Genomic DNA, 25663 nt, shown 5'->3' with positions numbered 1-25663 from the left:
AAGTTAATTGGTTCCTCTTATTTATCCTAATTCTACACCTGTGGGATAATATATGGACAGTGGGGAATGGGGAATTCATGTAACTCAAGTGTTATTTTATCAAATAATATTAATAAAGCAACCAATCAACACACACACACACCACTATAGATTATAGATTTTGCAAAGCAGCTGCCCTATCTGCCTCATATTGCCTGAAATTTCTACCTGAAAATCTTTGCACATAGTACTTAGGAATTTTAATAGGAATCTTGAATGTTCTTTCAAATTCAAAGCATTTTAAAATTAGACAGATTTAAAATTCCATCACCGCTGTCCTAAGCCTTGTGATAAATCAATGAATTCAATATACATACTTATTGCAATGTTTGAGGACTTGTGCATGGTACAACTGATCCAGTCAGGAAGAAAGAAGCACAGGGGCAGTCACCTTTACATACTGTCCAGTAAAAAAAATCTGCAGCTACTCCATTCTAAAGAACTTTCCCCTGCTACTCTAGACCCTAAGATTTTGCAAAAGAGTAACTCAAATTTCTCAATCTGGGTCAACCTCATGATTGCTAAAATGTCAATATGTATGCTTCCTGGATATTATTATTTTAAAATACTGAATTTTACTCCATTGCCAGATTATGTGTTCCAATTTTAGGTTAAAGAAAATAGTCTCTTCCTTAACAAGACCCTTAAAACGCAAGAAGTTAAATCAATAATCAATAAATGGAATAGATTCAAACTAAAAAGCTTCTTCTCTGAAAAAGAAACAATGAAAATGTGAATAGAGAGCCTACAGGTTGGAAGAAAATCTTTACCACATGCACCTCAGATAAAGTATTAATTTCTAGGATATATAAAGAACTCAAAAAACAGCACCAAAAAAACAAAAAAAAAACAATCAATAAATGGGCTAAGGAACTGAACACACACTTCACAGAAGATATACAATTGATCAACAAATCTATGAAAAAATGTTCAACATCTCAGGCAATTAGAGGAATGCAAACCAAAACTAAGATTTCATCTCACTTCAATCAGAACGACAATTATCAAGAATACAAGCAACAATGTTGGTGAGTGTGGGGAAAAAGGCACACTCATACAATGCTGGTGGAATGCAAAATGGTGCAACCATTATGGAAAGCAGTGTGGAGATTCCTCAAAAAACTTGGAATGAACCCACCTTTTGACCCAGTTATCCCACTCCTCCGTTTATACCCAAAGAACTTAAAATCAACACACTACAGTGACCCAGCCAGATCAATGTTTATAGCGGCTCAACTCACAATAGCTAAACTATGGAACCAACCTAGGTGCCCTTCAACAGATGAATGGATAAAGAAAATGACAGATAGATCTATAGATATATAGATATATGATGGAATATTTTTCAGCTTTACAGAAGAATGAAATTATGGCATTTGCTGGTAAATGGATGGACTTGGAGAATACCATGCTTAAGCGAAATAAGTCAAACCCAAAAAACCAAAGGCTGAATGTTTTCTCTGATATGTGGATGCTAATTCACAATAAGGGTGGGGGGGGCATAGGGAAGAATATAGTTACTTTATATTAGGTAGAGGGGAGTGAAGGGAGGGAAAAGGGTATTGGGGTAGGAAGGAAAATAGAGTGAAACAGACATTATTACCTCATGTACATATATAACTGCATGACTGATGTGATCCTACAATATGTACAACCAGAAAAATGAGAAATTACACTCTATATATGATCAAAATGTATAAATGCATTCTACTGTCATGTACAACTAATTAGAAAAAATTAAAAGATTATCTTACAACTAAAACCTTTGATAGTCTGTGATACTTATTCAAATAGCTCCAGTATTTGCAATCCTGGCTGCACATCAGGAGCACCTGGGTAAATGGATGGAGTTGGAGAATATCATGCTAAGTGAAATAAGCCAAAGCAGAAAACCGAAGGCTGAATGTGTTCTCTGATATGTGGGTGCTAATTCACAATAAGGGTGGGGGTTATAAGGAAGAATGGAATTACTTTATATTAGGTAGAGGGGAGTGAGGGAGGGGAAAGGTTATGGGGGTAGGAAGGAGAGTAACGTGAAACACATTATCTCATGAACATATATGACTGCATGACAATATGTACAATCAGAAAAATGAGAAATCACACTCCATTTTTGTATGATCTATCAAAATGTATAAATGTATTCTACTGTCATGTACAACTAATCAGAACAAATTAAAAAAAAAAAAAATTAGTCTCACTACTCCTGACCCAGGGCAGCTTCCCCAATTTACTCCGCCTAAACTTTCTACCAAGAGAGACACAGGAGTCTCATCCAAAAAGTGGGCAGAGCCGCAAGACACGCGGAAACCGACCTGGGTTTAAATCCTGGAGTGCTCTGGCACCCGCCTCGTTTTCCACATCATTCAGTACGTACAGCCTCTTCAAGGCTCTTATCATCTGCAGATGTATGTGGTTAAAATGCATCTCTTCTCGGATGAAAATTCACGTAAGGCCCTTTGGAAATTAGCTAGCTGGCCCCGCTAACTACAGGGTAGGAGTGAATCTGGTTTCTTTTTGAAAAGCCTTCCCGGGGATAGAATCCCACGCCAGCAACACAGCGCGCCCCAGCACCACGTGTCTGCCCCAGCTGCCGGATTGGAGGAGCGCATTTTAGCGCTGCGGTCTAGACGCGCGCAGTCCCGCCCAGCAGCCAGAGGAGCCGGGCAGCGGAGGAAGAGGCCAGGAGGAGATCGCAGAGGGGTTGGGGGCGGGAGGGGGGTGGGGAATTCTGAGGCGCCGGTGGCCTGGAGTCTGGGAGGGCCCCGAGCGGCGCCAGGCGACCCGCCTCGCCAGGACTTGCCCAGACGAGACACGCTTCATCTTGCAACCTGGAAGAAGGAGCCCGCCCGCCTGCTCCTCGGCCTCCACGGTCCCCGCCTGAGCCAGCAGAGCCCCCGGGATCTGGGTCCTCTTTGACTCTCCGCCAGTCTGCAGCGCCCGGTACCCTCCCAGGAGCGCGCAGCTGGGGTGAGCCAAGGCCGGGGATGCTCCAGGGCGCCCGCGGGGTCCCGCCTTGGACAAGGGCATCTTGGAGCTTTTGAGGCAGGGCCCTCCTCCCGCCTCTCCCGACAGCGTTCCGCGCCTCTGCGGATCCCGCTGGCTGGGCCGCCGCATCCCCCATCCCCACTTGCTTTCCAAGGAGGGGCGCCGAGGCCCCACTGGACCCTGCATCCCTCAGCCTTTGTCTTTGCGGATTCAGCAGGCCCGCGGTGCGGTGTGCCGGGGAGGCAAGACGCGGTGCAGGGCTGGGGGGCCTGCCCGGGGCGGCGGGGGGGATAGGCGGAGGAAACAGGAAAGCATGCCCCCTTCTTTCCTGTTCCGGCCATCTTGTGACCAGGCTTTCACCAAGGGGGCAAGGGTGGCGAACCGCAAATGCCCTAGACTAGAGTGGTGGCAGCGAACAGAGATGGATGCGTCGGGCCTGCGTCGCTCCTCGCCAGAACCGCAGAGGCGGCGCGTGGACCGCTCCCACTTAGGGTCCTTGGTCCAGAACAAGGGGGTTGATCCCTCTAACAGACCTGAGGCAAAAACAAAATAGGGACAGGAGCCCGGGGAGCTGACATCTCCCTAACTAAGCGCCTGATTCATAGTTCTTTATTCAGGTGTCCAAATTCTGAACGTCCTCTCCGTGCCAACCCTGCGCTAGGTGTTGGAGATACATCGGTGAGCAAGTGAGACCACAGCCCTTGTTCCTGCTGATCCTGCAGCCCAGTGGATGGAGCCCACAGTCTACAGACCTGCCAGGTCGGTATCCGGATGCCCTTCAACAGATGGGGAAACTGAGGCCTAGGGCTGACAGATTTATTCTAAGTTAGGCAGCAAGGAAAAGAAAGAATCAAATTTTGAAACCCAGCTATGTCTTTTAGGAATTTTAAGCTAGGCTGCAGTGAGTGATCAATAGTTCTTTTTCTCCAAAAACCTAATTTCAAATTAGGTTGTGTGGTTTATATAAAATGCATGTTTTGTTTCTTGGTTGCTTTTCTGTAGATTTATTTCTAGTTGACAACATCTGGAAAGTGCTAAAAATATTTGATATTATAACTTTGCTTTCAGTTACTCTGAATTGTATTTTCCTTTCTTCTGTTCACATATTATGCTGTTAGGAAAGAAAAAAATTTTCCTGGTGGTTGGTCCAAGCAGGGACTCCCCGGTGGATTGAGGAATGTCTGGCTTTTCCTCAGCTCATTGATCTCTGTGGTAACCACTGGCAGCCCCCAGAGGACCCCCAAAATGAGAGGCCTGAAGTCTGCAAGTCGCTGCTAGAAATATTTTAGCCTCTCCAGAAAATAATGCAACCCCCACACAAGTTTGTAAGGTAAATACTATGCCTCGTAAAAAATTGGATGGAAACTTGATGGCTGAAGTACACCTCCATCTGTTTTTACCTTCAGCATTTTGTCAGTGCATCTTTTTCGGAAGACAAGTAAACTTGGAGAGTTTTTTGGTTTGTACCTTTCTCAAAATGTTATGTTTAGGCCTCCAACCCATAGAGAAAAATTCCTTTAAAAATGTATCTTGGATATAAGAAATTTTAAAGGCCTGCCAACAGATATGATTAATTACAAATTTAATTTTTAAAACAAATTTATTGTAGTGTAACACATAAAATGCAACCTTAATTTTAAGTGTACAATTCCGTAAATTTCGACGAATGTATATTCCGTTGCAATCAACCATAGTCAAGGTAAAATATTTCTCCTCCAGATTTTCCTCTTGCCCTTTTCCCGCCATTTAATTTCACATAATTTTGTTGCTGCACGTCTTCGAGGTTGTGTGTAAAAGATGAGGATGATGAATAGATATTTCTAATCTCAAAACATAAGCTAAGACAGGAGTGGATGGATGACCAGAGAATGGCAGCTAGGACCAAAAGTTTCGGGATGTGACTCCCTACACCTGTCTTAGGGGCAAGGAGTGTCCAGCCCCAAAGACCAGGGAGGATGGTGCCCTGGGGAGCCCGCGATTAGGAAGGCCCTCTCGGGGTGGACCACTGTTCTCCACTCGGACTCCTCCATGAGGTTTTTTCTGATCCCGCAGGGCGCTGGGCGCACGCTGACCGCGCGCTGGCAGGCGCGCCCCTTGCTCCGGGTCCGGCAGGGCGCTGCCATAGCAACGTCCTGGACGCCCAGACCTTGGCCGCCGCCGCCGCCGCCCCCGCCGCCGCCGCCGCCGCGGGGGACCTGGTCTTCTCCGGCTCCCGAGGGGTGTGGCGGCGGCGGCCCCGGAGGCGGCTCTGGCCAGGTAGGCGAGGCCGATTCGCTCCTCTGATACGAGCCTAAGCGGCGGACTGGCTCGCAAGCATGGTAAGAGGCGGGAAGCCTGAGGGTCCTGGATTCCGGGTTGGGGGCAACGGGGACTTTCCTGGACTCCCACCTCCCCTGTACGCCCGCCTCCCACTCCTGCCTTCGCCGCACTGTCTCTTCCTTCGCAGCCCTTCCAGAAGCACGTCTACTACCCTCTGGCCAGCGGCCCCGAGGGGCCCGACGCCTCTGCCTCTGCAGCAGCGGGCGCGGCCTCCATGGCCTGTATGCCCCCTAGCGCGGCATCCGGCCCCATGCCCTTCTTCCAGTTCCGGCCGCGACTGGAGAGCGTGGACTGGCGGCGGCTGAGCGCCATCGACGTGGACAAGGTGGCAGGGGCCGTGGACGTGCTAACGCTGCAGGAGAACATCATGAACATAACTTTCTGCAAACTGGAGGACGAGAAATGCCCACACTGCCAGTCGGGGGTGGATCCGGTGCTGCTGAAGCTCATCCGCCTGGCGCAGCTCACCATTGAGTACCTGATGCACTCGCAGGAGTTCCTCACCTCGCAGTTGCACAGCCTGGAGGAGCGGCTGCACCAGAGCCTGGGTGACTGTGAGCAGAGCAAGCAGCTGCTCACCAAGCAGGCAGGCGAGATCAAGCTTCTGAAGGAGGAGTGTAAACGCAGGAAGAAGATGATCTCCACTCAGCAGCTGATGATCGAGGCCAAAGCCAGCTATTACCAGGTGGGAAGCTGTGCTGTGGTCACAGTCATAACCTAAAACAACCCAGTCCCCATTTAAGAGCTCTTTCCTATGGAACCCTTCTTTCTTTTTAAAGATTTGTACCATAACTCAGAAGACAGCTTATTTACGCCAAAAGCAGGCATTTAAACCAATAGAGAACATGGTTTGTTACCTTCTGCTGCCGGCCAGGGAATTAATTAAATAACTGGCGTCTGCAGTGCTTTACTGAAATCATCTAAATGCTGGTTGTTGAACCTGTTTCCTCCTATCATGTCAAGAAAAATCAACCATGCACAAATTGCTGTTAAGGTCAGTCCCCAAATTGGCCTGGAATTGGACCATTTATGATATTTTTTCTTATTAAAAATTTGTTGAAATATTCTCAAATTGACAGAATAATACAAAGAACTTTGATATACACTTCACCCAGAGTCACCAGTTATTAACATTTTTCCATATTTGCTATATTTCCTCATCTCTTTCTATATTATTACTTTTGAACTGTTCACAATAAGTTGTAGACTCCTAATTTTTTCAGAACAAGAATATTCACTTACATAATTCACAGTATTTGAAGAATTAAACATTTATATACTTCTAGTCTCAATCTCCAACAGTTAAGGGTTAGATACTGAGCCCAAGGTAAATATTGCCATTTTGAGTGTAACAGAAATCTGTACAGGTTGAATATCACTTTTCTGAAATGCTTAAGACCAGAAATTTGTTTTTGTTTTTGTTTTCTGAATTCTGGAATATGTACATATACATACTGACCTATCTTGAGGATGGGACTCAGGTCTAAATACAAAATTAATTTATGTTTCCTGGATAGTTTATATGTGTAGGCTGAAAGTAATTTTATACAGTATTTTTAGTGTGCCTGCATTTTGACTGCAACCTGTCACACAGAGTTCAGGTGTGGAATTTTCTACTTGTAGAGTCATGTCCACACACAAAATTTTCAGATTTGGAGCATTTCAGGTTTTTGGATTAGGGATGCTCAGCCTGTGTTGGTTGAAGGGTGGTGTTTGATAAAGGTATCAAAATAAGCAATATAAACAAGATTGATTTCATACCTACTGTGTAGTGATTTTGGCTAAATATGCTTTAAAAGGCTTCAGTGGATTTAGAAATGGAGCTGAAACAGGTGAATGTTGGATCACTGGGATGCAGGGCAGAGAACATGGTGTATTTAATATTGCTTAGGTGTATATCAAGTCGTTTAACTTCTAAACCTCATTCTCATCTGGAAACTAAGGTCATCGGTAGTAGCTATCTTTTAGGGCTGTTCTGCATGAGATGAAGCATGTGGAGCATGAGGGGCATCTGAAGTGTGGACGGCACTCTCTGCCTAGCTTCCCCGGCACTGAACTGTGACTGTGTGTGGTCTCTTTGAATCCTCAGACCTCTTTTAGGAGCTTAGTGATTAGTGGGGGCAAAGAAGGCAGAAGCTACAGAGCAGGTACTACAGGAGTCGGTGATTCAGGATGGGGTGGTAGAGGACTCGGAATGATGGGCACATAAGCTGGCTGGGGTCTCCCAGTGTCTTTCCCAGGTTCTTAAGGTAGGAATATTTGACTGGTAATAAAATTAGGGAAAGACATTGATTTTGCTTAGTTATTTGTCTACTATGCACTTATGAATTTGTATTTATTTATTTTTATTTTTAATTTGCAGTGCTGAGGGTTGAGGCTAGGGTTTCATGCAAGCTAGGCAAGCACTCTACCATTGAGCTATTTTCCCATGCATGAATTGTATTTAATAGAGACCTTCCAACAACTGGGAAAGTTAACTATGGTAAAGGCCAGCATGTACACTGATCTATCAAATTATTTCTTCAGATTTAAAAATGCCAGATTTAAAGACTTTTTGCTGATTGCTCTCCATGTCAACAGCAACAGAAGCAGGTATCCGTCAGCGAGTTTGTGTCCCTGCTTCCAATTATACAACCCCTTGGAGTGGAGATGAGTGTTGGGAAATAGAAAAAGCATATAATTTATAGTAAAAGGGACATGAATTAAAATGGAAATTGATAGTACTGCAACTTAATGTGTCTGAGCTTTGATTTCTTCATGGGTAAAGTGGTAGCCTTGGAAATTAAATAGGAGAAGGATGTAATAGGGTCTATCTCTGGATAGGCACAGGTGGAAATATTGATTCTTTTATCCACTATTCCCAGCCATTATTTTAGAGAAGCACCCCCAAAAAATTAAGAAGAGAGTGTCCATCCTACTTTTAGTAAAATGAGTTCTCATGTTAATTCCTTTACACAAAATGTTTTTCATTTTTTAAATCATTTTGGAGAGAATTTTTTTTACAGTACTGGGGATTGAACCCAGTGGCATTCTGCCACTGAGCTACATCCTCAGCCATTTTAAAAATTTTGAAACTTACTCTTATTTTTACCCTAAATTCCTATGTTGCCTAAGCTGGCCTTGAATTTGTGATCCTCCTGCTGCAGCCACCTAAGTAGCTGGATTACAGGTGTGGGCCATCACACCCACCTATTGGATGGAATTTTTTAAAAGACACTTATGTGTTTTATGTAATAAACTACATTCTTAAGTGTACTGAACATAATTCAACATATTCTAATCTTGGTGTTGTTAAGGAAAGAGTATTAGATTTCTGTCTAGGTATAGTACATAGCCCTTCAGTTTTCTTAATTCATCGTGTTTTTTTTTTTTTCCCTGAGGGAGACTCCTTCCAAATAGAAGCTTATATAATTTATCTACATATCAAATTCACATATGCATATACATGTATAAATACACATATACACATCACATAGACACATAACTGTCTTTTTAGGAAAATTCAAAAGGTTTTAGAGGATAAAAACTTAAATCATTTACAAAAAAATCTTGTAATTGTTTGGTTAATGGGGAAATTTGACTCTAGGTTATGTAGCATTTTTTTATGCCTTCTTAGCTTTAAAGGGACCCTAATTACTTCTAAGCAAAGTCTTTGTGCAATAAATAGGACTCCTTGACCTCCTACTTCTTCATTCTAAGAAATAATCTATTAAGTTTCTAATTTTAAAATCCGAGTCATATAGATTAAATAGCCTTGGCTTTGGGGGCTGACAGATCAGTTGTTTGAATCCTGACTCACTCCCCAACTACTCTCAGCAGTGTATTATAATGGTATAAAGAAGCAGCTATGTATTGGGCACCATAATCAGGAACCATTTATGCTGCTGTTATCTGAAATGTGAGTATCAGCCATGCCTCCAAGCACTAACTTGGAGTTAGTGCTAGGGACTACTCCCATGCTAGGGACAAGACTTGGAAATCTGGAGACAGCAAACATTTTAATTAGGAGCAAATAAGTGTGTGTGTGTGTATCACTATATATATATTACTAAGTATATATAAATATATATATATATATATACACACACTAAGTAATAGTATAATAGTACTATATAGTACTATTATACATAATATTATAATAGTATAATAAGTAATATATATACTAAGTATTACTAATATATATTACTAAGTATATATATATGTATGTCTTATTTTTAACCATTTTTGAGCATGAAAATGATAACCTTTTAAATCTGCAGTTGCAGACTGTCACCTCATAGGTTGACTTTGGCCTGCATACCCTTTTGGTTTGGTGTCTGTAACATTTAGCTTTCCTTGGAAGATGTGATTTGGTGACCTTGTACTTTCCAATTCACCCTACTCTCTTCCCATGGTCTTTGACTTACCTGTCAGGCCCTACCTTAGATATTCTGATTCCAGAGGTGTGGAGTGAGGAATCTTCCTTGTTAGGAGACAGATCGCACCTTTCTGATGCCTGTTGTCAGAGAAGTTGCACAGAGGAACAATGTTCTACAGGAAAATGAGAGGTGAATGGGTCTATCCATGCACAGACTGTGGATCCCAGGCCCCAAGAAGAAATGTAGGTCCAGATAGATTTGGCAGCTTTTATTTTCTTTCAGGTGCTGGGGATCAAACTCAGAACCATGGGCCTGTTAGGCGAACACTGAGCTACATCCCAAACCCCAGCGAGAGTTGTCGAAGGCCTCAGTACGTAGTTTCAGACTGTAAAGCATTCCTTAAGTTAGGCGTCCACCAGGCATTAGAGAGATGAAAGAGAGGGTGTGAATAGTGTTTTACTGGTGGACAGATTCCGTCCTGCGGCCTGGTTCACTTGACCTGGCACGTGAACGGCTCCAACGTGAACCCGGAAGTGTGCTGCTGCTCTTCCGGGTCAGGCTGCCCAATGGCTGCAGCGCTCCTGCCTGTGCAGACGGTGACTGGGAGGAAGCCGTCTGGGTTTAAGTGGATTCACATCCCATCTCTACTCCTCGTTCAGTTGCTAGGCCCTGACTAGTTGCTTAACTTCCGTGTACCTTGGTCTCTAGTCCATGGAGTGGGAGTAGCTACGGAACCTCACAAGGGTTGTTAATGGGGCTCGGATGACAGTGCCTGGCCTATAGTCACGTGTTACTATTTTAGTTAAAACCTGGGGTCGTTGGGAAAAGTGTTCTGGTGCAAAACAGATGCCAGAATTGATTTTTTCAACAAAATGTGAAAAATCAGGGCTGCCAGTTGTCTTCATCCCCTTAGGCAGACAATCCAGTGTCTGAACTCTGTCCTGACAAAGGCATGGGGCAAACTCTGTTGTCAGTTTCACATCTCAGAAAGTGTGATCTCATTCTCGTATCACTTGTCCTTGTTTCCATTTCTCTTTGCTTCAAGAAATCACAAGAATCAGGTAGTAAAGGCTGGAAAAATTTAAGGATGTCTGTTTTTGTTGTTGTTGTTTTAAGTTGTAGATGGACACAATATTTTATGTGGGCTGAGGCTCAAACCCAGTGCCTCACATGTGCTGGGCAAGGGCTCTACCACTGAGTTACAACCCCAGCCGCAGGACCTCTGCTTTTTGAAGGTTTAACCTTTCCGATTGTGTGTTGTATGTGGCTTAAAGGTAATAAGGGGGTCAATAATAGCAATGTGTGGGATCTTTTTCCCTCAACATTTTATTATAAAAAATAATGCTTGCTTAGCATGTGTGAGGCACTGTTTGAGCCTCAGCACCACATTAAATAATTAAAAAAAATAAAGGTATTGTGTCCATCTACAACTAAAAAAGAATATTTAAAAAAAAATACCACAGATGAGGTGGTTTAAACAACAAAAATATACAAAGTTTGGGAAGTTGAAAGCCCAAGATCAAGATCAAGGTCTCAGTGGGGTTGATTCTGGTAATACCTCTCTTCCTGGCTCGCACATGGCCACCTTCTCACTGTGTCTTCACACAGCCTTTTGTGTATGTATGGAGATCTCTGCTGTCCCTTCCTCTTAGAAAGACACCAGTTCTGTCTTACCAGGGCCCCACCCACCCTATGTCCTTATTTAACCTTAATCATTTCCTTAAAGGGCTGATCTCCAAATAGTCACACTGTTGGTTAGTTCTTCTCTCCTGATTTTGAGTTACACTGTAACATTCCCATTTCTTACTCGACTGTACTTTCATACTATTTTTTTTAGTCAACACTTCCATTCTTGAATTCTTTAGTTTGATCCCTTTCTTCATGGATAGGAACGTCCAAATGATTTTTCTTACCCACGGATCTATGAGTGCTGAATTCCCTCGATTCTTCCAAAATTGAAAGATATATTATTGACTGGGTGGAATATTCTTAGGCTACACTTTCCATCTGAACTTTGTAGATGTGGTTCCTTTGTCTCCTGGTAGTAGACAGAGCCGTGAGAAAATGGACTGGCCTCCATTTTCCCTTCTTGCGACTGATTTGCTTTTTCTGCCTGAGAACTGACGGATTCCTTCTTTCTATCAAAGCTTAGTAATAAGGTATATCTTGGTACTGAGTATTCTGTCTGCAAATTTTGGCATTTATTTTATTTCAGGGACATTCTTTTGCATTCAGCCTTTGAATTTTGTTTCATTTTTGGGTCCTCTAATTCTGGAAAATCAGTTATTGAGGTTGTATTGGCTTTGTCAGTTCTTTTGTCTAAAGTTAGCTTCTGTCTGATTGGTTTAGTCTCTGTCCTTTGATCTGCATTTGCCATGATTACTGATCCCAGCCTTTCCTTCAGTGAGCAATTCCATTTCAACAATGTCATTATTCCCCTTTTTTTTTTCTATAATGATGTTTTTGTTCTGATTTTGCCTTTTGTATGTTTTTATCTTTCTTTTTTCAACTTATTCTATTTTATCAAATGTCATCTTGTTTTTATAGTATGTATGCTCCCCCCTTGTGTTCTGTGTCCTGTGATGGGAATGAAGAAATTTCGAAGAATGTCTTTTGGTTCCGCCTGGGGTTTATAACCCTCCCCCTCCAGAAATCTTTATCTTTGCATTCCATGTTTTTTCTTGGTTCTCTTTCTTGTCCTCCTTCCCTCCCATACCTCCTTCCTTCTCCTTCATCCCCACTCCTTTTGTTGGGGTGGTGTGTTAGTTTCCTCCCCAATATTACTGTACCATTTCTTTTGTCTTACCCATGCTTGGCAACCCTGTGAGTGCAGATGGAGTGGCATTGATGGAATATTCCATGTCCTGGTTTTCTGTTGCCTAAGGGAATGGGGGGGGGGGGGGTGTGGAAAGACTGTGGTATGGTTAGGACACCTTCTGGCAGGCATGTCAAGAGGGTGAGGGAGGCATGGCTTCCTTCTCTTTTCCTTTGTCTAGTGTAGTGCGCAGGCCTAGAGCCAGTATTTACTTTGTAGTCTGTGTGAACAGTCCCTCAAGTCCTGTGGGTGAACTATAGCACTTATCGTGAGTAGGGAAGTCTGAAAAGATGCTTTAAAGGTTCTCAGCAATGCTGAGATGTATACCAGAATGATAGTGTTTTGGAAAACCAAACTCTGAAGTCCAGATGCAGCTGGACTAATTAAGAGTAAGGTGACCTAGTGAACAGAACAACATGTTACATGGCACAACAGGGAGGAAAACAGCAAAGTCCAGATGGAGAGGAACTCTGCAGGACCACTGTTTGGTTACTTTAGCAAAAGAATAGCAACAAAAAAGAGAGAGAGGGAGGGGAGCCTGTAGACTAAAAGATAGTCAAGAAGCATGATAACCAATTGCAGGATATGGACCTTATTTGGATCCTACTTCAAAATAAACCATGATTTTTTTCTCAGACAATATGTGAAGTGTGTGTGGGGGGGGTGTTGGGTCCTTCGTTTTCACATTTTGAAAGGTGGAGTAATGGTATTATAATTGCCATTATGATATTAGAATGATGGTATTATGATTAAAAGAAAGTCCACATCTTTTAAAGACATATTCTGAAATATTCACAAATGATATTTGTGAATTTCATAATTCACTTCAGTGAAATCCAGGAATGAGGATATAAATGACATGCTAAATTTTTGTCTAAAATGTGAATCAGTGTAAAAATAGAAAAATGGAGATTATTGGTGGAATTGACTTTTTCCCCCTTAGGAAATTCATTTTAATAGATTAAACATTTCCAAACATGATTGTGGTAATGCTGCACTCAGAAGATAAAGCCATAAATAAGAAAGATTTGGTTTGGGAAGCTACATTCTAGAACCTGGAGGGACTGAACAGGAAACAAGCCACAGTGAAACAAATAAAGGTGAAAATATTAACTAGTGAGATGTATAGTGATGAAAACAAGACAATTCAAGGTGACAGAGACTGGCAAGAGGATCTTCGGGGAAGGCCTTGTTGAGGATGAGATGTTCCCAGGGTAGAAAATGTTCAAGGAGTGGCATCTTAAGTGTCAAGAAGGCACCAGCCATAAGAAGTCCAGGAGAAGGCAGGGCAGGGGGAACAGTGAATGCAAAGGCTCTGAGTTGGCATGCTTGAGGGACAGAAGAAAGGCCACCATGACTGGCATGTCATGAACAAGTTGGTGACAACAGGGTGGAAACCATTATGCTAATGGGAACTTCATCAGGAGTTCCATAAAGCTCCAAAAGAACGATTTTAACTGTCAAGAGATAGTCTTCACTAACTAGTGTTCAGTTTGGGAAGGATGCACTGGTATTTACGTTTGTCTTTTTATATGCTTTTAGTGTACTTGCCAGGATGGTGTGTTTCTGGGAGAAAACCCCCAAAAGGTAGTGCTTTGGGTCTGAATTTTAACTGCAATTAGGTGAAAAGACTGGTTACAGACACATGGACTTGTGCTTTTTCCTTTTCAGTGCCATTTCTGTGACAAGGCCTTCATGAACCAAGCTTATCTACAAAGTCACATTCAACGCCGCCACCCTGAGGAATCTCACCTTGGTAAGGAGTGAGCGCTATTTCACAGCTATTTTCTTTCTGCTCCTCCCTGTTTTCTTTCCTCAGTGAGACATGGTCCAGCACATTTCTTGATCCTTTAAAAAGAAAAACTCATCATCTTTGTTGATTCAGTAAGTAAATATCGAGCCCCTGCTATATGCGTGCTGTACCCTAGGTGCTGAGAATACAACCAGAAGCCCAACAGAGGAGTCCTGCTCTCTTGAATCTGTGTTCTAAAGGAAGGGCTGAGGCCAACAGAGGAGTCCACTCTCTTGAATCTGTGTTCTAAGGAGGGGCTGAGGAATCAAATAAAAGAGGAAATTCTTTTCAAGTGATGACAAGTGAGATGAGGGTAATAAACCAGGAGCATGGGGAGAGAGTGGCCGGGTGGTCAGCTGAGGCCATATCTAATCAGGGACCAGAATGATGAAGAGGTTCCAAACGCCTGGTGAGAATCAGAGGAGAGTATCCCAGGCATAGGGAACACTGATTGTAAGGGGCAGGAGGAGCATGTTTGAGGAACAGAAAGGAGGCTGGAGGAGTGAGTAAGGTAGCAGCATGTGGTGAACCTAGAGGGGCAGAGGCCAGACCTCAGGAGGCTGTGAATGCCCTGTTTGGAATGTGGATGTCTTTGTAAGTGTAGTGGGAAGCCACTGGAGGATTTTAAGGAGGGAAGGGTCATGATCTCATTTGTACCTTAAAGTGACACCTCTATCTGTGGATAGAGGATAGTTTGTAGGAGCAACAGTGGAAGCAGAAAGCAGGAGTGCACAGCTGCCCAGTGGGAGAAGATGGTAGCCTGAACCAGATGTCCCAGGGCAGAAGAAGAGATAAAAACGTAAAGGAAATGTTTGGACACAGAAGCTACAGAGCCGTGACTCAGCATGAGAGCAAGAGAAGAAGGAAAGATGATCCTGTTTTTTTGTCCTCATGTTTGGGTAAACAGTGATGATATTTACTGTGACGGAGTCCTGGAGGTAGGAAGTGTTATGAGACCAGGGGAAGAGGCTGGAAAGTTTGTGTTGTCTGTGAGTATGTTTATATCACACAGGCAGTAGACATGCAGATGGTATTCTGAAGATCTGCATGTCCAGGTAGAGAAAGACCCAGACTGGACATAGACTCTGGGAGTCACTGGAGACGTGGCTGGCTAACATCATCTAGATAGAGATCAGAAGACCCAGGCCAGCCCCCAAGTAGGAAGAGCAGACGGAGAATGAGAAGTAGCACCTACGGACAGGAGGGAAACCTGGGTGGTGTTATGAAACCAAAGGAAAAAGTATTTCAAGAAGGAGGCAATGGTCAGGTATATCGAAAGTTCTCAAGGCACAGAGTAAGATACAGATGGAAAATGGACCATTGTTGTCAAGACAGTTGTTGGTGACCTTGAATTGGTGGACACAAAAGCTGGAGATCAGTGAGCTGAACTGAGAGTCGTGAAGTGATCCTATTGAATACAGGGGTTGATTTCAATAACATTTGCTGAGAGGAACACATGAAGCATCATCTGGACCAATATTTGGGACCAAGGTGAAGATTTTGTTTCATTAGGTGTGGGAGGTACTGTGTTTGGGTGCTGATGGGAACTAACTAGAATGTAGAGGGGGAGATGAGGATGCAGGAGAGAGGAGGGATTCTATGACTTACCAAGGACCCAGGTTTCCTACAATTTAAATGTTCTCAAAAGCAAAGAATGTCGGGTCTCTTTCTCCAAGAGCAGACCAAAGCATTCTGCTGCAGTAACCCACAGAAATGCTTACTACAATCTTAAGTGTTTTCAGTATCTAGATATGTTACTTAACCTTGTTACTCCTTCATTTTGGGCCAATCTGTTTCCATTTCTGCCCACAGCAGGTAAATAGATTTGTTTAGGAAATAGCTAAGCTTTACAGAAACAAAATAAAATTCCATTTATAAGATAAAGAGACCACTGATATAGCAGTATATTGGAAAAATGGGAAAGATGAAATATTTTAATTAACCTACCATTCTTCAGTGTGAAACTGACCTTCTTTCTCTTCTGTTTCAGTATCTTACTCTATCTTATACTCGTTTCAGAGTGTATTTCAGCCTCTGCAATGAGTATTATTTCTTCAGGTCATCTTTGAGATTCTGACTTTCTACTTTGGTTTCCATACCTTTCATGTCTACACTCACAGACACATGTATATCCATTCAGTCATGTGTACATCTTCATGTAAGTACATGTACATAAGTATTCTTCCCTTCACTTGTTACTTCTTTTTACAACTTTTCAGTTTCTCGCTTCTGCCCTAGTGACAAGGTTCTGCCTGAGTTTGCATTCTGAATGCCAGCCCTCTGCTTATATTAGCACTGATGGGTCTTCAGGAGAGTTCAGTGGGAGCCGGAAGGACAGTGGCCATAGTGACTTCAGCATGGTGGCACTTGCAGGGAAAGCCCTTGTTTTCCTTCTCTAATTGAGACAGGCATCTTTAAGAGGAGCCCAGAGTGCCATTGGGTCAAAGTGGCTGGGATTATTCCTTGTCAACTTTACTGCTCCATGAACAGGGCTCTCGCACTGTCTCTGTAGGATAATCCAACCTCAGTACGGTGGCTGAAAGAATCTGCTAAAAATAACTCTTTGTCCAATCATATGAAGGGCTCCAAATAAACACTAAGGAGCAAAACTGAGCTCACAGCATGCAACAAGTAATAAAATCCCAAGTAAGAGCAGTTTCCTTTGTTATATCTGTAGGACTGTGCCTTATAAGTTTTCAGATGAGTTTTATAAGAGATGGTGTTTTAACAAGATTTTCCATTGCAACAGAGTATAAAACAAAGGTGCAGACCGACAAGCTCCAGAAGGAGGTGGACATGTTGAAGGAGCAGCTGCAGCTTACCAAGTCTCAGTTGGAGACTGCCCAGCATGCCCATGCTATCAGATTCTCTAAGGTAGACTCCAGAATTCTTTTAATTATAATTAACTTTATGTAATTCAGTTGTGCCGTGGACTCTAATATAAACACAAGACACTTGGGAGTTTATAGGACACAATAAAATGTGATTTTTTTTTTTTTTTGGTATTGTTAAGCTACTCTTTAGTATCTTACTACAAAGCACATTGCTAGCAATATAGTTCTCTATTTTTTGAAGTTTTAAAAAAAATTCAATCATTACCTTATGTGCATGTATGATCACATGAATGCTATGAATCTACATTGTGTACAGCCATAGAAACAAAATGATGTACCCCATTTGTGTTCAGTGAATCAAAATGCAGTCTGTAAAAGATTTCAGGTGACATTCACACAGTATACAATTAATAGTTTGGTGTTTAAAAACCCATGTTTATTATCTTATGTTACATTTCTGTGAGTTGGAAATCTGATAAGAGTCTCACTGGCTAAAAAAATCAAGGGTTCAGCAGGGCCATGTTTCTTACTGGAAACCAGAGAGAATACTACTTTTTGCTTATTTGGATTTTTGGCAGAATTTGGTTTCTTGAGGTTGTGAAATGGAGATCACTACTTGCTGATCTTGCTGGCTGTGCACTGAGGGAAGCACCTAATTTCCCTGTGAGGCTACCTGTACTTCTTGGCCCATGACCCTCTACCTGCATATTCAGAGCCACCACCATCGGGTCAAGTTCCTCTTGTACATCAGATCCCTTTTCTGCCTTCTCATCCATGTGTCAACCCTGGTGATTGCTTGGAATGTCCTGTTCATAGTTGCTCAGGGTTTCCTGCGGGGGAAAGAGGGCTGTGATGTGTTAGTTCTGACTGCTGTGTGTTTGAGTAGATATACTGTGGGTACCAAGTATATAATCTCTGATCCAACAGAGGATTGGCCTTAGTCCACATGGTGGAAAGAGGGAGATCACAAAAGAGCATTTCTTTTCTTGTCACTGTTGAAGTAAATAGTATACACTGTTTTTGTTTTCTGCATGACAATAGGGAGTATGACTTTTCTAGGGGAAACAGCAAGTGATTTCACAGAATAAACACTGTTTTCCACATATGCTATCTTATTTTTAAAAAATGATGAATTCACACAACATGAAATTTACCAACCTAATATTTAAAAAAAAATTTATTGGTGCATTATAATCATACATTACAGTGGGATTCATTGTGATATATTTGAACATACATATAGCATAAATTGGTCTGTTTCATTCTCTTGAACTTCCCCTGTCCCTCTCCACCTGTTCTCTTTCTCTACTCTACTGGTCTCTTTTTTATTTCCAGAGGTCCCTTTTCTTTCCTTTTTTCTCAAGTTTCTGCATGGGAGAGAAAGTTATTACCCTTGGCTTTCTGAGTTTGGCTTATCTCACTTAGCATGATGTTCTATCCATCACAACATCATTTCCTTTTTCTTTATGGTTGCAGAAAACCCCATCATGTATATATGTACCATATTTATTCATCTGTTGACAGACACCTACATTGGTTTCATAACTTGGCTATTGTGAATTATAGTAATATAAACATGGGTATGCATGTTATCACTATAGGATGCTGACTTCAGTTCTTGGGGTAAATACCAAAGAGTGATAGCTGAGTTATAATCGTGGTTCCATTCCAAGTCTTTTGAGGAACTTCCATACTTATCTCCATAGTGGTTATACTAATTTACAATCCAACCAACATTGTAAAAGTGTTTCTTCCTCACCCCATATCCTTATGAGCATTTATTTATTTTTTTATGTATTTATTGTATTCTTGATTGCCATTCTAACTGGAGTGAGATAAAATCTCAGTGTAGTTTTGATTTGCATTTCCTGAATGGCTAAAGATGTTGAACATTTTTGCATGTATTTGTCAGTCATTGGTATTTTTTTCTTTTAAGAAGTGTCTATTTAACTCATTTGCCCACTCATTGATTGGGTTATTTGACTTTTTAATGTTTTTGTGTTCTTTATATATTCTAGATATTAATCCTTTGCCGAAAGAGTAGCTGGAAAGGATTTTCTCCCATTCTGTAGGGTCTCTCTTCATGCTATGTTTCCTTTGATGTGCAGCTTTTTTTTTTCTTTTTTTTTTTTTTTTATTGTAAACAAATGGGATACATGTTGTTTCTCTGTTTGTACATGGCGTAAAGGCATACCATTTGTGTAATCATAAATTTACATAGAGCAATGTTGTTTGATTCAATGTGCAGCTTTTTAATTTGATGTCATTCCATTGTTAACTCTTGGTCTTTTTTCCTGAGTTTTAGAAGTCTGACTGAGGAAGTTGATTCCTGCACCTGCTGGAATTTTGACCCTGCTTCCTTCTAGTAGTTGCAGAGTTTCTGGTCAGATTGCTAAGTCTTTTGAGTTTGGCTTTTGTAGAGGGTGAAAGATAAAAACCAAGATGTATGCAATTGTAATAGAATTGTTTACTTAATTTCCATTGCTGATATATAGAAAGAAATGATGTTTACTTCTTGATTTGTGCTCTGCAACTTTGCTGAATTTGTTACAGTATCTTTTCGTGTGTATTCTGTGTGATCGCCTTTGTAAGAGAATCATGTCATCTGCAAACAGAGGTGGGTTTGTTTCTTCCTTTCCAATTTGGACACAATTTATTTCTTTTTCATGCCTAATTGCTCTGACTAGGATCTCCAGTACAGTGTTGAGGAGTGGTAAAAGCAGTGAAAGCAGTGCAACAATACCTTGTTTTGTTGCTGGTCATGGGGGTGAAAGGTTTCAGTTTTCTACCAGTGATTGTAATGTTGGCTGTGGGTTTTTTGTAAGTGCCTTTTATTGTGTTAAAAGAACTTGCCTTCTGTTCCTGTTTTACTGAATACTTTTCATGTAACGGTGTTGAATTTTATCAAATGCTTTTTGTATCTGTTGAGATGATTGTGTGTGTTGTTGTTTCCTTCTTTTTGTTAGTGTAGTGTGTTAACATGGATTGACTTTGTTCCGTCAAACTAATATTGCTCTCCTGGCATACAGCCCCCTTGGTCATGGTGTGTGATCCTTCCCATGTACTCTTGGTTTTGGATTGCTAGTTTTTTTCTGAGAGCTTTTGCATCTGTTTTCATAAGTTATTGTCATGTGATTTTCTTGTCTTGTGGTACCTTTGTCTGCCTCTAGTATTAGGAAAATATAGTCCGGATTGAATGTTTTAGGAAATAATCCCTTCTCTTCTACTCTTTTGAAAACTTTGAGTAGCATGGTTTGGTTTACTTACATATTTATTTTAATGTTTGGTAGACTTTACCACTGAAACTTTCTAGACTTTCCTTTGGGAGGCTTTTGTTTACTGATTCATTCTTTTTACTTGTGCAAAGTCTGTTGGAATTATCCTTTTCTTCTTGTGTCACTTTTGTTAATTTGTGATTCATCCCTCTTCTCCTTATTGGGAATTGAATCCAGGGCCTCCTGTATGCTAGGCAAGTATTTTATCCCTGAGCTACATCCCCAGCCCTAATTTGTGTTTTTCTCCATTTTATCTAGTTTATCTAGTGTGTTGGTGTACAACTGTTCATCATATTCTCTTATAGTCTTTTTAATTTCTCTAAGTCATTTCTTAGACTAAGTATAGATGTGCCAATTGTGTTGATCTTTTTGAGGAAAGAAAATTTGGTTTCATTAATTCTCACTATTGCTTTTCTGTTCTCTTACTTTGTTTATCATTTGTTGTGATCTTCAGTATTTACTCCCTTCAGCCGGTTTTGGATTTAGTTTGCTCATCTTTTTCTAATTTATTAAGGTTTAAAATTAAGTTGTTCACTTGAGATCTTCTTTTTAAGCATAGGCTTTTGTAGCTAAATCTTACCCTGTGAGCATGGGTTTGGCCTGCATCCTATATGTTTTGGTATTTTTAAATTTTTAGCTGCCTTAAAGTATTTTCTAATTTCTCTAGTGAGATTTTCTCTCCCTTATTGGTTATTTAGGAATATGTTATTTAATTTCCACACATTTACTAATTTTCCTTCTGTTATTGATTTTTGGTTTTATTCTTTTGTGATTGGAGAATGTTATTTGCAGAAATTAATTCTTTTTAAATTTGAGGAACATTTTATGACCTAACATACAGTCTCTCCTGGTGAATATTGCTTGTGTATTTGAGAATACTGTATACTCTGCTGTTGTTGAGTGCAGTGTTCCGTATGTGTCTATTGGGTCTTATTGGTTTATAGTGTTGTCCGAGTCCCAAATTTAGTTTAAAATCCTGAAGTTTTTTGAGAAATCCATTGCTGATGGACTAGTCCTTGAATATAGCTCCTATAAATCTATGACTATTATATATATATTTTATATATGTATGTATATATATGTTTTGGGGGATGCTCTACTGATATTAATATTTATAAGTGTCAAGGTGTCAATTTTTTTCTATTCTTCAATAGAATTATTCTTTTAAGCTGGGCAAGGTGGCACACGCCTATAATCCCAGCAGCTCGGGAGACTGAGGCACAAGGATTGCAAGTTCAAAGCCAGCCTCAGCAAAAGTGAGGCACTAAGCAACTCAGTGAGACCCTGTTTCTAAAAATATTACAAATTAGGGCTGGAGATGTGGCTCAGTGGTTGAGTGCCCCTGAGTTCAATTCCTGGTATCCAAACCGCCCACCAGCAAAAAAAAAAATTATTCTTTCAAAATACGTTGACATTTTACATATTCCTACATGTCTATAGTGGAGATTCACAGAATGCAGAGAGGAGGCCTCTGGCCTCTGTGTAGGTATTTGAAGGAATGTGATGACAGGGTTGCTGTGTGCTACTGCTGTAATCTGGAAGAATCATTGCACACAGACCTGCCATTACAGGAAGCATCGTTATAAGCATAACTGAAACTAGCTAATACATTTGAGGTGACGCTGTGACCATTTAAAATTTAATGTGTTTACTTCATAGTGGAACTTTTAAAGCCTTGTATTAAAATACTTTCAGGAATATGAAATACAGAGAACAAAAGAGGAAGACTTTCTGAAGTTATTTGATAGATGGAAAGCAGAAGAAAAAGAGAAACTAGTTGATGAAATGGAAAAAGTCAAGGAGATGTTTATGAAGGAGTTTAAAGAACTAACTTCTAAGAATTCAGCATTAGAATATGTAAGTACTAAACTTGTAAGTTCTCATATTATTGTCTTGAAAGGTACATTAGAGTGGCCTTACGGTCAGAGGATCTGGACGGCCTTTTTCATGTCCTGCTGCAGACCGCCTCCTCCCAGGAGAGTCCTGAGGAGATTGAGGCCTGTCATGGCTGGAAGGGTTAACTGGATCACTGGTGTGGAAGAAGGAAACTGTCCAGAAAGACTGAGCAGGAATCCTTGCCTAGCCTCCTCCTCACCACAGGCCTATCCAGCAGAAGGGACTCTAAAGCAAGCAGGATCCCCTGCCCTGTGAGAACAACTCTGGTCTAAACTTCCCTGGTCACAAGCATGGACAATAGACAGGGCCTTGCTGGGTTGGACCTTTATCTTCTGTGCCAGTCAGGGTCCTCCTGCTAAGAATTCTGAGTTTTCTGGGCCCTCTGTATCTTAGACATCACTGGGGAAAGGAAGGAGGAAGCTGAGGGACGATCCTTGAGCTCCCTCTAGGGGCCAGCAAGGTTTAGAAACAAGGATGGAAGCCGGTTTTTGGAACACAGTGCTAAAGGCCCTTCTCCAAACTCTCATTTTCACCTAATGTCCTTTTTCTGCTCCAGGTTCCTGTCCAGGATACCATGTTACATTTACTTGTCATGTCTCCTTAGACTCCTCTTGTTTGTAACAGTTTGTCAGTCCTGTCTTTGATGACCTTAACATTTTTAAGGAGTACTGGTGGGATATGTAGGATGCCCTGCTGTTGGGATTTGTCTGATGTTTTTCTTGTGGTTGGACTGGGTTTTTAAAATTTATTTCATTTACGTATGTGGTGCTGAGGATCGAACCCAGTGCCCCATGCATGCAAGGCAAGCGCTCTATCCCTGAGCCACAACCCCAGCCCTAGACTGGGTGTGTAGGTTTATTTTGGAGGGAGGACCTTGGTAATAAAGTGCCATTTCATATCACATCAAGGGTACATACTATCTCTATGATTTTGGACTGTTGATTTTGTCTTGGTTACCTGACTGAGGGGGTGTTGTCAGAGTAGGTTTCTCTACTGAAAAGTCACTCTCTTCCCTTTCTTTGAAATGAAGTCACTGTGAGCAGTCCACATGTAAGGAGTAGGACGTCTGCTTCATCATCCTTCATTTTTGAAGTTAACATATCACCTCCTGTGGTCTTCTGAGGGCTTTTTGCCCCGGATAACTTTGGGAACAATATAAGCAAAGGTTACAAAGAAGATATTGCATCCCTAATGAATTTACTGATACGGCCTCTAGACAGAATCAACCTTTTGTCAAATTATCTGAAGAACCACCTGCACCCCTTCCTCTGTTTCTGGTAACTGATTTGTGTCAGTTGCTTTTTGAAAAAACACATTATCTAAGATGAGAAAGTTAGGTTTTCTGTGTTCTGGGAAGTCCAGAAAACAGTAGAAACAAGACAGGAAAGCTGCAGAGAAGGGGAAATGAGAGAAAGACAAGGAGCCTCACAGAGGTTAGTAACATTTAAGAGGTGACTTTGGTTCCCTGGTTTTAGTTGATATTTCAGTCTCATTAAAATGTGTGACACTCGTGTGCTAATTTTCGAATTTTATTTTATAGCAATTGTCAGAAATCCAGAAGTCCAATATGCAGATTAAGTCCAACATAGGCACATTAAAAGATGCGCATGAGTTTAAAGAAGACCGTCCTCCACATGCCCAGGATTTCCAAAATGTGATGCAGCTTCTTGATAACCAGGTATGTGCAGAGGGTGGCAACTGCAGTACCACCTTGGCTTTTCTTAGTGAAGTTATTTCCAATAAGTGTCACCTGCGGAGAGTATGTTTGTCTCTTTCAGTGACCATGAATATGACCAGTTCTTTTTTTCTTGCCTCCTAACACATGCCTGAATCACAGTGTGCATTCAGTAATTCTTGTTTTTGACTAATGGATGTAGATTTTTAAAAAGTAGGCAAAATTATTTTAGTTCTTCCCTCGCATAATATCAGTTCGAACTACATTTTCATGGCCAAAAGCATATGGAAGAACTGAATTTATTTTGAGAGCTTAAATATACTACCACATTGGTGAAATGATGATCTTTTACATTTTTTGACATAATTAAAATCATTTGAAAATGAACCTCCATAATCAGTATAATCTTCCTTGTGACTATTTTGGTCACAATGATTTAAGGGAGCAGTTTTCTTTAAACCAGGAAACAAACAGCAGCTAGAGTTGATGAATTTGAGATTATTTTAAAAATAAGACTGTTATGTTTTAAAAGTTAAGTGTAATTTTGAAATAATGGACTTCTGCTTCTTGTTTAGTGCTCATGTCTTGCCAGCTTCCCCCAAGTCTGCCTTCTCCATTGCAGCCAAGTTGGCCATGTCACTGACCTGTCTAAAATCCGTCAGTGATTTTAGTTTTCACAAAAATGAGGTCCAGAATCCATAACTGGCCTAGTGGGTCTTCTGGACCTGCACCTTGTCCTGTCTCTCACCAGGCCTCACTTTACCTGATGCTCCGGTGGCTGGGCCCAGCAGCTTCTGTTCTAGAATGCAGCATCCTGTCCCTGCTTCGCTCCTGCTTCTTCTCCGCCTGTCAGTCACCTCTCTGTTTTCAGGACCTCTTACTCAGTTTTCCAGTAACAGCTGACAGCATTTCTCTGTTCACTTCCCCAACTAAGCAGGGCCTGATCACCTACATGTTATACAGAAATTTCCATCCTTTTCCCACTTTTTTCCCTGTACGGAGCAGAGTCTTCTCCTAATCCCCTCAGCCTGCAGCTGCCTGTTGAGGCACCTAGTGTGAGATAGTAGACAGAAGTTGGGGACTAAACTGAACTGTTGACACTGCTTTCAGCAGGCTGGAGACCACAGTATGTCTCCTATGAATTGAAGGACACAGTTTTGAAATCCTGAGGTCCTACCTGAATTTTTTCTGTTTCTTTCCTGTGAGCTGTGTTAGTTCAGAACCTATAGATCCAGAAATGTTGGTTTTTTTCCTTTTGGTCCCATAGATTGGCAAACTAACACTTATTTTTGCAAATAAAATTGTACTGGAACACAACCATACCCATTCATTCACATCTTATGGTGACTGTTGTCCAACTACCCACAGTGGTGACTGACTCCTTCAACCCCCCTCAACTCAAAATAGTTACCATTAACTCTGTAATAGAAATCTTGGCTGACTCTGCCTCCAGTATATGATTAAAATCAGGGGCAGTGGGTTTAACCATTTTCAACTATATATATTCTAAAACATGCCAGTAAAAATTTTATCAGGCCTGGAGAGATAGCTCAGTCAGTAGAGTGCTTGCAAGGGCCCTGGGTTTGATCCCCAGCACTGCAAAAAAAAAAAAAAAAAATGTATCAGATTATTGAGTTTTGTAGGTACTCACTGAAAAGCAAGCTCCCATTTC

General features: G+C 41.4%; 1 protein-coding gene across 5 annotated transcripts in view; it reads left to right on the top strand.

Moving 5' to 3' along the window:
• Nucleotides 1-2758: 2758 nt before the first annotated feature.
• Nucleotides 2759-25663, top strand: part of DZIP1 (DAZ interacting zinc finger protein 1) — a 60107-nt gene continuing 37202 nt past the window's right edge. For 3 of the 5 annotated variants that reach the window (XM_079138033.1, XM_079138032.1, XM_079138029.1), the window contains exons 1-9: nt 2759-3009; nt 3689-3786; nt 4146-4357; nt 5080-5345; nt 5474-6031; nt 14191-14275; nt 17061-17185; nt 22116-22277; nt 23857-23994. In XM_079138033.1, coding sequence (XP_078994159.1) covers nt 5343-5345; nt 5474-6031; nt 14191-14275; nt 17061-17185; nt 22116-22277; nt 23857-23994 — 1071 coding nt within the window. In that variant the 5' untranslated portion in view covers nt 2759-3009; nt 3689-3786; nt 4146-4357; nt 5080-5342. The remainder of the gene's footprint in view (nt 3010-3688; nt 3787-4145; nt 4358-5079; nt 5346-5473; nt 6032-14190; nt 14276-17060; nt 17186-22115; nt 22278-23856; nt 23995-25663) is intronic. The other 2 variants (XM_079138030.1, XM_079138031.1) reach the window with 2 other exon arrangements.

Source organism: Sciurus vulgaris, assembly GCF_902686455.1.
Source record: "Sciurus vulgaris genome assembly, chromosome: 4".
NCBI classification, from domain to species: Eukaryota; Metazoa; Chordata; class Mammalia; order Rodentia; family Sciuridae; genus Sciurus; species Sciurus vulgaris.
Note: the sequence above shows the minus strand (reverse complement) of the source record. Positions and strands in the feature narration are given on the sequence as shown.